Below are 12,725 nucleotides of genomic sequence, written 5' to 3'. Positions count from 1 at the left end.
CTGTGTGACCTTGGGCAAGTCACTTAACTTCTCTGTGCCTCAGTTACCCCATCTGTCAAATGGGGATTAAAAGTGTGAGCCCCACGTGGGACAACCTGATCACCTTGTATTCCCCCAGCGCTTAGAACAGTGCTTTGCACATAGTAAGCGCTTAACAAATACCGCCGGCGGTTCAGAAGTGGGGTGGAGGGGGTACCTGACGGTGGGAGGTGCTCGGGGACGAAGAAGAGGGGTTCCGAGCGGGGGTTGGGAGAAGGGGTCCGGGGTGTGTGTGAGGGGTGTCCTGGGGAAGAAGGAGAGGGGCACCAGGGGCCTGGAGGTGCGGGGGTGCGTGGGGGGGGGGGGGCGGGGAAGGGGGGCGTCCGGGCGGCCCCGGGGTGGAGGAGGTGGGGGAAGGAAGGCGTCCGGGGCGGGGAGGGGGGCTCTCTCTCGGTCGGTCAGCCGAAGCGAGGGCGCTCGCTGGGGAAGCTGTAGTCCGGGCAGACCTTCTGCACGAGTTTGTAGTCGAGGCTCAGGAAGGAGACGAAGATGCAGATGACCTTGAAGGGCTTGGCGCAGCGCCAGGCGGCCTGGCTCTGCGTGTGCTCCGTGTAGCAGAGCCGCGACGGGTCGTACAGGCAGGGCCGGTGCCGGCGCGCGCGGTCGGTCCGCTCGTACTCCACGCGGCAGTTGAAGGCGCGCGACTCCCGGACCCCCGGGACCCCGGGACCCCCGGGGCCCCCGCGGGCTCGAGCGGCCCCGCCTCGCCCCGGACCCCGCCCGACGCGGGGGCGACGGCGGCGGCGGCTCGGCGGGGGCGACGGCGGCGTCGGGCAGAGCTGGGGGAGCGGCGGCGGCGGCGGCGGCGGCGGCGGGGGGCGGCGGGGCCGGCGGGGGCGGCAGCGGCAGCAGCCCCAGGTCGACGCGGCGGGAGGGCGGCACCAGGCTCACCGACAGGTTGCCCAGACGGGACGAGTTGTGGCGGAAGAAGACGCTGAAGGTGCCGTTGACGTGGTCCACGATCTTGCCGGTCACCAGCAGCGAGAACTTGAGCGAGTGGACGCCCAGGTAGAAGTCGCCCCAGCCGAACAGCTTCTTCACCCGCGTCGCCTTGACGGCGGCTCCGGGCGGCCTCCGCCCCGCCCGGGCCCCGGCCCCGACCCCGACCCCGACCCCGACCCCCGTCCCGCCCGTGCCGTTGGACGGGGCGGCCCAGCCCCAGGCGCTGGAGGCCCCGTAGCCGTCGGGCCGCGGGGCCGGGAGGAGACGCACGGCCGGCGCGGGCAGCTCCACCGAGCGCGGGGGACGAGGTGCGGGGTCCTCGGCGGCGGCCTGCGGGGCGGAAGGACAGGCGGGGAAAACAGAGGGGTCGGGGAGGGCGGACGGACAGACGGACAGGCAGGGTCCCCCCACCCCGGACCCCGATCCACTCCCTCTCCGGAGCCGCTGGGAATGGGCGAGGGGGGGGCGGGGGCTCAACTCTGAGTTTCTGAGCGGGTCTCTCTGTCCCTAACTATCGGAGGCTCTCTGTCTCGGTGTGCCTAGAGACGTCTCTGGGAATCTCTGGGTCCCGCCAAGTCTCTATCCCTTCGGCATCCTCACCAATCCATCATAATGGGAGTGATGATTCTTCATCATCATCATCATCCTTATCATCATCATCATCATCATGAGCAGCAGCGAGGCTTAATGGAAAGAGCACGGGCTTGGGAGTCAGAGGTCGTGGGTTCCAATCCCGGCTCCTCCACTTACCAGCTGTGTGACTTTGGGCAATTCACTTAACCTCTGTGTATGTGGTATGAAACTATTACCTTAATCACGAACGGTTTTTTTTCCATTAAATTTGCATCTGTTGCCGCCCTTAGTGTCCTGAATCACGTATGTGGACTGAGTGCATCTGTGTGCTTCTTGAAAACTTGTCCTCAGCTGAGTGCATTACAAACGAGCCAACCTGGGGCAATTCTGCAAAATCGGACAATATATTTGTGTGAACAGTGCTTGGCACATAGTATGCGCTTAACAAATACTTCTCTGTGCCTCAGTTATCTCATCTGTAAAATGGGGATGAAGACCGTGAGCCCCACGTGGGACTACCTCATTACCCTTTATCTACCCCAGCGCTCAGAGCAATGCTTGGCATACAGTAAGCGCTTAACACACGCTATCACATTATTATTATTGCAAGGGGATTTGTCCGGCGCCTACTGTGTTGCAAACACTGTGCTAAGCCCTGAGGTAAATGTAAAATAATCCAGTTGGATATCGTCCCTGCCAGATAGGGAACTCACGGGGCCTTTCTTCCTGCCACTGGGCCTTTGCGGATCTCTGTCTCTCTGTCTCCACGTCGCCTTCTCCTCCCCCGTCCTCAGATTCCCGTGGCTGCAGCCCAGCCTGGGTGAGGGGTCGGGAGGAGGGGAGGGGAAAGGAGGCGGCCGGCTCCTCCGTCCCGCTCCATCTGGGGCGCCGGTCCCAACCCGTCCCTTCTTATTTATCAGGAGGGGGCGGAGCGGCAATTTATCAAAATCTGGAAAATCTCTGGGGGAGGCGAGTCAGCAGCTCTGCCCGGGGACAGATGGGGCCACCGCCGCTCCCGCCCGCGAACCTCTGCATCGCCCAGCCCCCCAGAAGCCCTGTCCCCCCAGCCTCTGCCCAAACGCTTGCCCAACGATCCCCGCCCTCGCCGGAATCTTTATCCCGCAGCTTTCCCCAGAACGCTTGTGTGTGTGTGTCCCACCAACCTCCACTGGAACCGCTGCCTCCCAATCTCCGCCGGAATCCTTATTCCCCTATTCCCCCCCCCCCCACACTCATCCCCACCTCCAGCCTCAGCCGGAGACCCCTGTCCCCCTCCCCGGCCTCTACTGAAAATGGAATTCCCTGTCCCGTCCAGCCTCCGCCGGAACCCCTACCCCACCAGCCTCCGCAGGAACCTTTGTCCCCCAAAGATTGCTTCAAAACTCCTGCCCCCCGCCCCCGGCTGAAATCCCTGTCGCCCAGCCTCCGCCGGAACCTCTCTCCCGGACAGCCTGCGTCAGAACTCATCCCAACCCCTGCATCCACCGAAACCTCTGATCCCCCCACCCAAGCCGACGCCACTCTGGCCTAGACCAGAGCTCCTGTCCTACCTTGCTTTTGCCGGAACCCCTATCCTCCCCAGCCTCCGCCAGAACTTCTTGTCCCACCAACCTCCGCCAGAACCCCTGCTCCCCCCCGCCCCCCGCCTCTGCCAGACCGCTATCCCTGCGGCCTCCACCGAAACCGCTGCTTCTCCAGCCCCCGCCCCACCCCCCGGCTCCACCATAAGCCCTGTCCACCCCAGCCTTGGCTGGCACACCTGTCCACCCCAGCCTCCATCGAAACCCCTGTCCCCTCCCAGCCTCCACCAGAACCTCTGGCCCCCAGCCTCCTCCTCACCCTGTCCCCCAGCCTCCGCCTCACCCTGTCCCCCAGCCTCCATCAGAATCTCTTTTGCTTCAGCCTCCACCGGAATCCCTGTCGCCCCCAGCCTCCGCCTGAACCCCTATCCCCTTCCAGCCTCCGCCAAAACCTCTGTCCTCACAACCTCCGCCGGAACCCCTTCCCCTCCCCAGCCCCCACTGGAGTCTCCTGGTCCCCCCAACCCTGTCCCTCGCCAGGCCCCGCTCTTTCGGCCTCCAACGTCACCCACGAACCCATAGCCTCCGCCAGAACCCCTGTCCCCAAGGCTCCGCTGAAACCTTTATGCCCCCCACCAGCGTCCTCCGGAACCCCTGTACCCCCCAGCCTCCATCAGAATCCCTCTCTCTCAGCCTCCGCTGCGATCTCTGTCCCTCCGTCCAGCCTCCGCTGGAACTCTCGTCTCTTCCAGCCCTCGGCAGAAACCCTGTGGTCTCAGCAGCCCCCGCCGGAGTCCCCTGTCCTCGCAAATCCCCGTCCCCCCGTCAACCGGGGAACCTGTCCCTGTCCCCTCTCCCATGGGGCCCGGAGCGGGGATGGGGTCTGGATGCTGCGCCGCCCCCCGCCCCGCCCGCTCCCCGGCCCTGCCTCCCGTGTCAGGTGCGGGCAGGTGAAGCGGGAGCAGAAACAGCGCGTGGACCCCCACCTCGGCTGGCAGAACAAGTAGAGAAAAATCGAGTGTGTGTATATGTATGCATAGCTCTCTGTGTGTGTGTGGGGGGGTATCCATGGCGGGGAGGGCCTGTGTATAGTGGCACATGGGGTTGAATGTGTCTCCGTGTGTGTGTATCCACGTGTGTGACCGTGTGTATGTATCTGTGTGTGTGTATGTGTCCCCACGTGTTGTGCGAGCGCGCTCTGCTACGGTGGGGGTGGGGGCTGCAGACACCCGAGAGAGAGAAATCTCCATCTCCGCCGCCGCCGCCGCTGCCCCAGTCCCCGCAGCCCTGCGGTCCCGGGTTATTAATGCCACCGCCGCCGATACCGCCGCTGCCGCCGCCGCTGCCGCTCATCCATATTTATCGTCCGCGCCGCCGCCGCCGCCGCCGCCGCCGCGGGGGGAGGGGCTCTCTGGAGTTTGTCTCTGCTCCGCTCCTCCCCGGAGCAGGCCTCAGCCCGCCTCTCCGCCCCAGGTCTGTGCTCTCCGCCGGAGGTCAGCGGGGGGAAAGGGAGGGAGCAGAGCCGCGGGCGCCCCCTAGAGGCCGGGGAGCCGAGCCCCGGGCCGGCCGCCGCCAGAGCCTCCCCACAGCCAGGGTCGCGGGTCGGGGGTCAGGGGTCGGGGGTCGGGGCCGGGGGCCGGGGGAGGGTCGGCCCGGGGCCGGAGGCGTCCGTCCGGGAGAGGCTGCCAGGGCCGCCTGTCCGAGTCTCATCCCGGCTCCCGCTCGGCCTCCTGCCGGGGGCGCCGTGGGCAGGTAATTAGGCTAATTGGGTCCGTGATATTTGCCGAAGGGAAGCGGGTAGGGAGAAGGGGGGAGGAAAGGGAGGCGGGAAGAAGGGGAGGTTGGCAGGAGGAGAGGGAGGCTAGCTACAGCGGGCGAGGAATGGGAGGGAGGGTAGCTGCCGGGGGGAGGGACAGGAGACGAAAGGGAAGGGAGGTTAGGGAGAGAAAGGAATAGCAGACTGTAAGCTCATCATAGACAGGGAACGCGACTGCTGATTCTGTTGGGTTGTACTGTCCCGAGCGCTTAGTATGGTGTTCTGCCCATAATAGGCGCTCAATAAATACGAACTAGAAAGAAGCAGTTACTGAGCGCCCACTTGGTACGGTGCACTGTTCTAGGCACTTGGGAACTAGGAAATAACCAAGGGTCGTGTTTCTTGGCCAGGAAGAGTTTACACTCTAACGGAGGCGATAAACATGAAAATATTTACAACTAGATGCTCAAAATAAATCTATGGAGGAAGGTGGGGGAGGCCGCTAGGGAGAGGGAGAAGAGGGGAGGGGCCGGCCGAGGGGGCCGGGCTCGGAGGTGTGGAGGGGTGGTGGGGCCGAGGTGGCCACGGACGGCGAGGCCGGGACCCCCCCAGCCGCATTGCAGGTCGGACCCGCGGAGCGGGGGGCCATTCAGGGGCCGTCGGCCCGTCCCCCCGGTCCCTTCCCGCCCCCCCCCCAGATGACCGGCGCCGATGACTCAATGGGGGCCATCACCGCCCCCCACCTCCCACCCCGTTCACGACGACGGCTGCGGCCGCGCCACGGGAGCCTGCCCCGCGAGGGTCCCCCCTCCGACCCCGCACAGGAGAAGGGCTGGGGGTGGGAGGGGCGGGGGGGCAGGGGGCTTTCCCCCGCTTTTAGCGTGCATCCCCGCGTACACCGCGGACACACTGTCCTTCCTCACAGCCTGTGAGGTTCACTAAGAGGGAACTTGGGGCGGGGGGCGGGGCGGGGGAGGGGGCGAGACCACCACATCCTGCCTCTCCCTCGGGTGGGGAGGGGGGGGTCGCCGTCTGCTCCTCCTGCCCACCGTGGGCCCCTCCCCCACCCCTTCCCCCCTTCCCCCGCGCCGTGTCCTCGGGGCGCGCGGGTTGGCTGCGGTGAGTTGATTCGGTTTTTATTCCCTCCCGCAGCCGCCGAGCCCCCGCCGCGACGCCGCAATAAACTGGGGCCCGGGGGGGAAGGGAGCGGGGCGGGGGGGGGGGGGACCCGGACCTCATCAATCCCTGCCTCCCGCTCTGCGCCCCGCCCCCGCCCCGCTCCCTACCTCTCTAAACCGCTCTGTTCCCGTCATGCTGGCGATCTGCCTCACCCCGGCTCTCCCGCTCTGCCTCCACGCTATACGGCTCTGGCCCCTCTTATCCCGTCTTCCCCTGGAATCCTCCCCGATACCCCGTTATCCCGCTCGCCCAGACACTGTCCCCCCGTCCCCCCGGGGTCCCGTCCCCCCATCCCCCGCCCCCGGCACCGCGATTCCTCTCTGCTCCCCGCTCTCAGGCTGCGCCGTGCAGAAGCTCCAGGTCCCGGAGCAGCGGCGAGCGCGGGCGCCCTCCCGACCCCGGGCCCAGCTGCGGCCCGTGGACCCCCTCCCCGCCCCCCCCGCCGCCCCCGCACCGCCCCCGGCCCCGCACCGCCCCCGCCGCGCGTGTCTGAGAGGCCGAGCCGGGGATTAGGCGGCGGCAGCGGCGAAGGCGGTGGCGGCGGCGGCGGCTGTACACGTTCCCCGGGCCCCGCCCCTTCTTGCCCGCTCCGATTAGAAATTAGCGATTAGTAATTAGCGATTAGTAGCTATCGATCTGCGCCCGCCGCCCCGCCCCGCCCCGCCCCGCCCGGGGAGAAACGGGGCAGAGCCAGAGAGGGAAAGCGAGACGCAGAGACGGAGCCACGGAGAGTCACATAGAGAGACACAGGGGCAGAGGAGACAGAGACAGGATGGCAGAGGCAGAGATGGGAGGGCGGGGGCGAGAGGTGGACAGAGACAAACGGGCGGGAGCGGGCAGGAGCGGGGAGGGGGTTTGTGGAGGTGGCCGGGGTCTCGGCCTGACCCTCCCTCTTCCTCTGCTTTGAAACCCCTCCCCCACGAAAGTCACAACCTGCAGGGAAAGCTGGATGGAACCCACGGAGAAACGCACACAACCGTATAGTCACACACACACACACACACACACACACACACACACACACACACACACACTTACAGGCACAGACCAGCTCGTGCAAATCCACAGACACGGGCACTCACACATGTAAATATACGCAGACCCAAACACGCATATACACTTGGTCGCGCACAATTGCCCAGTCACACGCACAAGGGCACACACACGTAAAGACACAGGCACACGTGTGCGGAGACACAGGCGCATAGACACATATGTACACGCATACACAGAGAGGCGCACAGACACACGGGCATACACACAAGCGCACATACGGGCATATGCAGACATACACACTCCTTTCCAGCGTCTGCACCAGGCGCTTGCTCCTTCGGTGGGGTAGTGGACATGGAACCGGGACGGGGCAGACTGATGGACGAGGGGTGAGGGGTGGCAGGAGCGATGGCAGGCGGAGTGGCTGGCCAGACTGGGCTAAATGGGCAGAAAAGGGGGTCGGGGAAACCCCAGGCCTAATGCCCCTCGACTCTGGGGTTCCAGACCTCCTCTCAGCGCTCCCTCACCCTGCCCCCCACCCCGCTCTCCCCTAGACGGGGAGGAAGACAGTGTGTAAGGGACCGACAAAGTGTGTAGGGGCTAAAAACCTGGGGCTTCAGACATGGTCCTCTCCCCCAAGGTCACAGGAGGGAGGGTGCTGCGGCCGCCCAGCCCCCCGACAGGATGGAACCCCTGGGAGAGGGGCTAGGAAGGTGGTACCCGGCCAGTTCTTTCTCTCCCCGCCTTCTAAGCTGCCCCCCCAACCCAGGCCCTTCCCAGCTTTTCCCCGACCCTACTCTTTCTCAGCTGCCACCCCAACCCAACCCCTTCTCAGCTTCTCGCTTCCCCTCGGTATGTGGGAGGCCTGACACCCCTCATCCCCTCGGCCTCTCCACAGTTGACCCCACAGCTGGAGGAAAGGGCAAGGCTGGGCTGGAGATGGGGGCACAGTGGTACTCAAACCCCTCCCCCCCCCCCCACAGGCACACACACTCATGTACACCTAACTCGAGTCAGGCCTCTGCGGTGATTTGAGGGGGGCCTCGAGGGAGGTACACGAACAGTAAAGACACTGTTATCTCCGTCCCTCCCCGGCCCTGAACTCCGGGGGAAATGGAGGTGGGAGCGCCTGGACACAGACAGACACACAGACACAGACACACACGCACGCGCGCGCGCACGCACACACACATACACACACACAGAGTCACCTGTGCATGGTCTAGATGGTCAGGCGGGAGAAACGGAAACTGACGAGGTTTCCAGGTCTAGCTCTCTGTCTCTGCCTGTCTCCGTTTCGCACTCTCAGTCCCAGGCCCGGGGGGCTTGGGCTCATCGTCCTCCCGCACCTGTCTGTCCCCTGTCCTCCGGCCTCCCGCCATAAACTTACGGAGGAGGTTGGAGCGGGGTGAGGGTTTAGGGGGTCTGTCCACCCCCTCCCGTCCGTTGTCCTCTCCGCCGTCCCCCTCGGCTCAGAGAAGGCGCAGAAAGTTGGCTTTGGCCAGGGGCTGGGGCGGGGGTCCGGAGCCGCCGGGGCGGGCCCTTCCCGCGCCCTTCTCCCCTCCGGCCCGGCTCCAGGGACCCCTCTCCCCTCCCCCGCGGGCCGGCCGACCCTCCGCCTCCCCCCAGAAGTCCGGACCCCCGCCTCGCAGGACCGCAGGTGCTCCCCTAGCCCCCCCAAGAAGCCGCGCGACCCTGTGCCCCGGCCCCCCTGGACCGTCACCCCCACTACCTTCCGCAGCAGCCAGGGGACGAGCAGCAGGGACAACCAGCTGGACCACAGCCGCATCTTCCCGGGGGGCGGCGGGGCTCTCCCGGGGCCGGCGGGGGCGGGGGCGGCGGGGCCGGCGGGGGCGGCGGGAGCGGAGCGGCGATCCGGGCAGCGAGCGGAGGAGAGAGATGGGCGGCGGGTGGGGTTGGGGGGGCGGAGGCGGGGGAGAAAGTTCAGTCTGGCACCCGGGCGGGGGGGGGGCGGTGCCGGGGCGGGGGAGGGGCTCTGGGACCCACCAATCCCGGGCCGCGCCCCCTTCCCGCCCCCCCCGCCCCCTCCCCGCGCAGGACGGCGGCGGGGGGGGGAGGGGAAGGAACGGTGACATTCATTGTCCCGCCACGCCCCCTTGTGCCACGCCCCTCGCCCCCTCCCCACGGACGGCGGGGCGGGGCCGGGTGGGGGCCCGCCCGGGAGGCCGGGGCCCTGTCTGGCCGGTGACAGCGGGGCGGGGGCGGAGGCCGGGTCCCTCCGTGATCAATGACCCCCGTCTCCGGGTGGAATGAGCTCGGGGACTTCATCGATCCCCGTCAGCGCCCGGCCCGCGCATCCGTCATCGCGGACACCGGCTCTGGCCAGCGGCCGGGGGCAGGGGCCAAGAACGGGGGACAGGGCCGGGGGTGGGGGGGACTGGCGGGGCAGAGGCACGTAAACGGCCCTCAGTGGGCAGAGGCTGGGCAGGGTGGCTGCGACCCACAGACCCTCGAACTGTCCCAACCCTCAGGGCCCCACCCCAGTCTTCTTCAGCCTTTCTACCCAGCCAAAGCACCTTGTCCTTTTCGCCCGCGTCTCTGCGTCTCCGCGACTCCGATTCTTCCTCGGGGAGGCAGTGTGGCCTGGTGGCAAGACCACGGGACCGGGAGACCCGTGTTCTAATTCCACCTCTGTCGCTCGTGAGCTGTGTGACCTTGATCAAGTTACTTACCCTCTCTGGATCTCAGTTTCGTCCCCTATTAAAAGGGAGTAAGACGCCCGCCCCTTCTCCCACTCTCTCAGACAGTGAGCCTCGGGTGGGACAGGGAATGTTTCCGGTCTGATGATCCCGTTTCCTTCCCAGTGCTTAGCACAGTGCTGGTCCTTGGCCCAGAGTAAGCGCTCATTAAGTCCCACGATTATTAGGTTTCTGCCTCCACCTCCTTCTTCTATCTCTCCCTCCCGGCACTGGTGAGGCAGTGGTGGCTGGAGGTCCCTGGCCCCTGTTCGCGCCACCCCCGCCCGCCGTACCATGCCAAGCCGCCGGCGGGGGAGTCAGCTGCTGGGGACCCGCCTGCCAGGTGAGCGGCTGGCAGCCGACCGGCTCCGGGGCGGAACACGGGAGGGGGCCCGTGGGGTGGGGAGGTCAGGGCGGGTCGGGGGGCCGGGGGAACCAAGGGAATCGGGGGATCCAAGGAAGGCGGGGGACCGGAGGCCCGGGGAGGCTGGGGACCGGGGGGAGCTGGAGGAGTGGGGGGACCGGAGGCCGGGGGATCGGGGGCTGGGGGACTAAAGGGACCAGAGAGCCGGGGCGGCCGGGGAACCAGGGGGACCGGGGAGCCGGGAGGGGCGGGGAGAGGGGGAGCAGAGGGGGGCAGAAGGCTCCGGTTCGGTCCGTTTGGCTCCGCCCGTACGTTGCGCACCGGCACCACCTGGCGTCCACGCCTGGTAGAGCAGCCCGCCGTCAGCCGGGCGGCCCGGGACTCGGCTCAGCTCAACTCGGCTCGGCTCTGGACACCTGCCGTCGAGTCAGTCGGGGGCAGCGCCTCCTCTCCCCCCGCTCCTGGAGACCCACGGGTCCCACCCACAATAGCACTTTCTGGCTCTGGAGGCGCTAGCCCCGGGGGAGATAGGACGGGGAGAAAGGGGGAAACCGGGGCTGTCCGTCCTGTCCAGGAGTCCGGGCAGGGAGAGGAGAATGGAGGGGGCATTCTCCGAGGGGGCGGGGTGTGTGTGTCATCAACAGCAGTACTGACAGGGTCCCGAGCAATGTTCTGGGCGCCCTGTCTCTGTGGGCTTCGAATAAAAAAAGACAACTGAATAAATTCTTGACTTCAAGGGGTTCACAGTTTAACGTGGGGAAGGTGTGGACAACAAGCCTCCTAATATTCAAAAGGTAAAAGAGTGAAAGTGTAGAGACCACCGGTGAACCAAAAGCATCAGTTGAACTGATAATACGATCATACTCTAATGGACAAAACGCGGGACTTCCGGTGGCTAACGGGGTGATCGGGCCAAGAAGGACCTCCTGGAGGAGGTGGGATTTCAGGAGGCTTAGAACACTGGGGAAAGCCGAGGTCTGTCTGCCAGACTGGAAGAGGAGGTTCCAGGTTCGGAGTAAGGGGGTTAGCGAAGGGCAGGTTCGTTCATGGTGGGCTGAGACCTCAGGCTGGGGCCTTGGTTGGGGGGCGGGGGGGCAGGGGCTGACCTCGGGTGACGAGGGTCCCGGGAGTTGGGGTTCGGGCTGACTGGGGGTCGGGGTGAAGGTCGTGCTGGGGTCAGACCCCGGTGACCCCGCGCGGGCAGAGCGCGGCCCAGCGTCCGACGCCACCTGGCGGCCATGTTGGGCAGTACGGCTGGGCCTCCCCGTGCAGGGCCGGGGCGGGCCGGACCTCCCGTTCCCGGCTCCATCTCCTAGGTTTCCCCGTGCCTCGGTTTACCCCTTCGCCCTACTGGCGGAGCGGTTGGCTAGGCTCATACAAAGGAGATCCCCCAATCTGCCTTTCCCCTCATCAAAGGGACCGCGGAACGCAGCTGCGCGACAGGGCCGTCGGGGACGGATCTCCAAACGCGGGGCAGGGAACGGGGCCTGGGGAGTGGGTCTGGGACCGCAGGTGGGGAGAGCGAGGAAACAGCTCAGGCGGTGGGAAGTTGACCGGGGAGGGAGACGGAGTAGCCGAGTATGTGGCTGCCTCCTTGGGCAGTGAGAGCGCGCTCTGGGATGGAGTCGGAGGGGTCAGCGGGAGAGTTGGAGTGACCCACGGGCGAGAGAAGGGGAAAAGACCCACGGTGGGGGCGGGCGAGGTTCAGCCCGGGGCCGGGGGTGGGGGGACATATCGGACCAAAAGGGAAGCCATGGAGGCGGCAGGGGCAGGACGCCCCCGTGTCTCCATCCCTCTCCCTCCGCCTCGCCGGGCGGGGGCTGGGTGGTCGTGGGGGCGGTGGGGCGGGGGCGGGGGCGGCGGGGCTGGGGTCCCCGAGCCCTTCCCTCTCCCTCCCCACCGCCTCCCGCACCCCCGAGTGGCAGAGCGCGGCGCGCCCTGGTCGCCCCGCAGGGAAACGCGAGTTCCGCGCCCCCGGCCGCGCCCCTTCCCACCCAGGCCCGGCCCTCGTCGACGCCCCCCGACCCCGCTGCCGCCCCCCAACCCATTCCCGCCCCGGCGCACGCGCAGTGCAGGCCACGCTGGTTGGTTAGAACAATATCTGTGATGTTTAGTGTAAAGGAATCAGCAAAAATTATTAAAACGTTCGTGTCCGCGAGCCAGGCCCAGACCCTCAACTGCGGGGCCATCGCCCCCACCACCCCCCGGCCTTCCTCCTCCTCCTCGCCGGGGGCGGGGGCAGCTCCATCTCATTGCGGGGAAGGGGTGGGGAGGGCGGGGTCGGGGGCGAATCTAGAAAGGAGATCAGCCCCGCCCCCTCCCCCCAGCAGCAGGGGCTCCCCGTCCCCCGGGAGTTACAGTTTTACAGCCCCCTTCCCCAGGGCTGCAGGGGGAGACCCCCCCCAGCCCCCCAGGAAGGCAGCACGGGAGGGGGGCGGGGAGACATAATACTGTTCGCTCAGTCGCTCACATATAAAAAGTAATTCCTTCATTTGTACATTTATACAGCGGGCGGGCGGGCGGCCGAGGCGGGGTCGGGGCCGGGCCCGGGGCCCGGATCCAGGGTTTCTCACTGGGGAAGGGGCCTCCCTTCGGGGCGGGATCTAGGCCAGGGGGTCCCCCAGGTCGTCCTCGGCCCCTCCCCGCCCCAGCAGCTCCCT

The 12,725-nt window shown here is 66.8% G+C and overlaps 1 protein-coding gene across 1 annotated transcript; it reads right to left on the bottom strand.

Annotated features, from left to right (window-relative positions):
* Positions 1 to 366: 366 nt before the first annotated feature.
* NXPH4 (neurexophilin 4) lies at positions 367 to 8,816 on the bottom strand. The gene is made up of 3 exons (XM_029073940.1): positions 8,735 to 8,816; positions 804 to 1,311; positions 367 to 766 (listed from the first exon to the last, which is right to left on the bottom strand). Exons 1-3 carry the CDS (start codon positions 8,789 to 8,791, stop codon positions 438 to 440), a joined length of 894 nt encoding a protein of 297 aa, XP_028929773.1. The 5' UTR covers positions 8,792 to 8,816; the 3' UTR covers positions 367 to 437.
* Between the last annotated feature and the right edge of the window lie 3,909 nt (positions 8,817 to 12,725).

Source organism: Ornithorhynchus anatinus, chromosome 10 (genome assembly GCF_004115215.2).
Source record: "Ornithorhynchus anatinus isolate Pmale09 chromosome 10, mOrnAna1.pri.v4, whole genome shotgun sequence".
In the NCBI taxonomy this organism is placed as follows: Eukaryota; Metazoa; Chordata; class Mammalia; order Monotremata; family Ornithorhynchidae; genus Ornithorhynchus; species Ornithorhynchus anatinus.
The sequence above is the reverse complement of the archived record's forward strand: the minus strand, read 5'-3'. Positions and strand labels throughout refer to the sequence as shown.

Excerpts from the sequence above, each read along its gene's own strand:
- NXPH4 (XM_029073940.1), bottom strand. The coding sequence starts at position 8,791 with ATGCGGCTGTGGTCCAGCTGGTTGTCCCTGCTGCTCGTCCCCTGGCTG. Across the intron at positions 1,312-8,734 it reads TCCCCTGGCTGCTGCGGAAG|GCCGCCGCCGAGGACCCCGC; the intron begins GTAGTGGGGGTG and ends TCCGCCCCGCAG. Across the intron at positions 767-803 it reads CCCAGCTCTGCCCGACGCCG|GCGTCGGGCGGGGTCCGGGG; the intron begins CCGTCGCCCCCG and ends GCCGTCGCCCCC.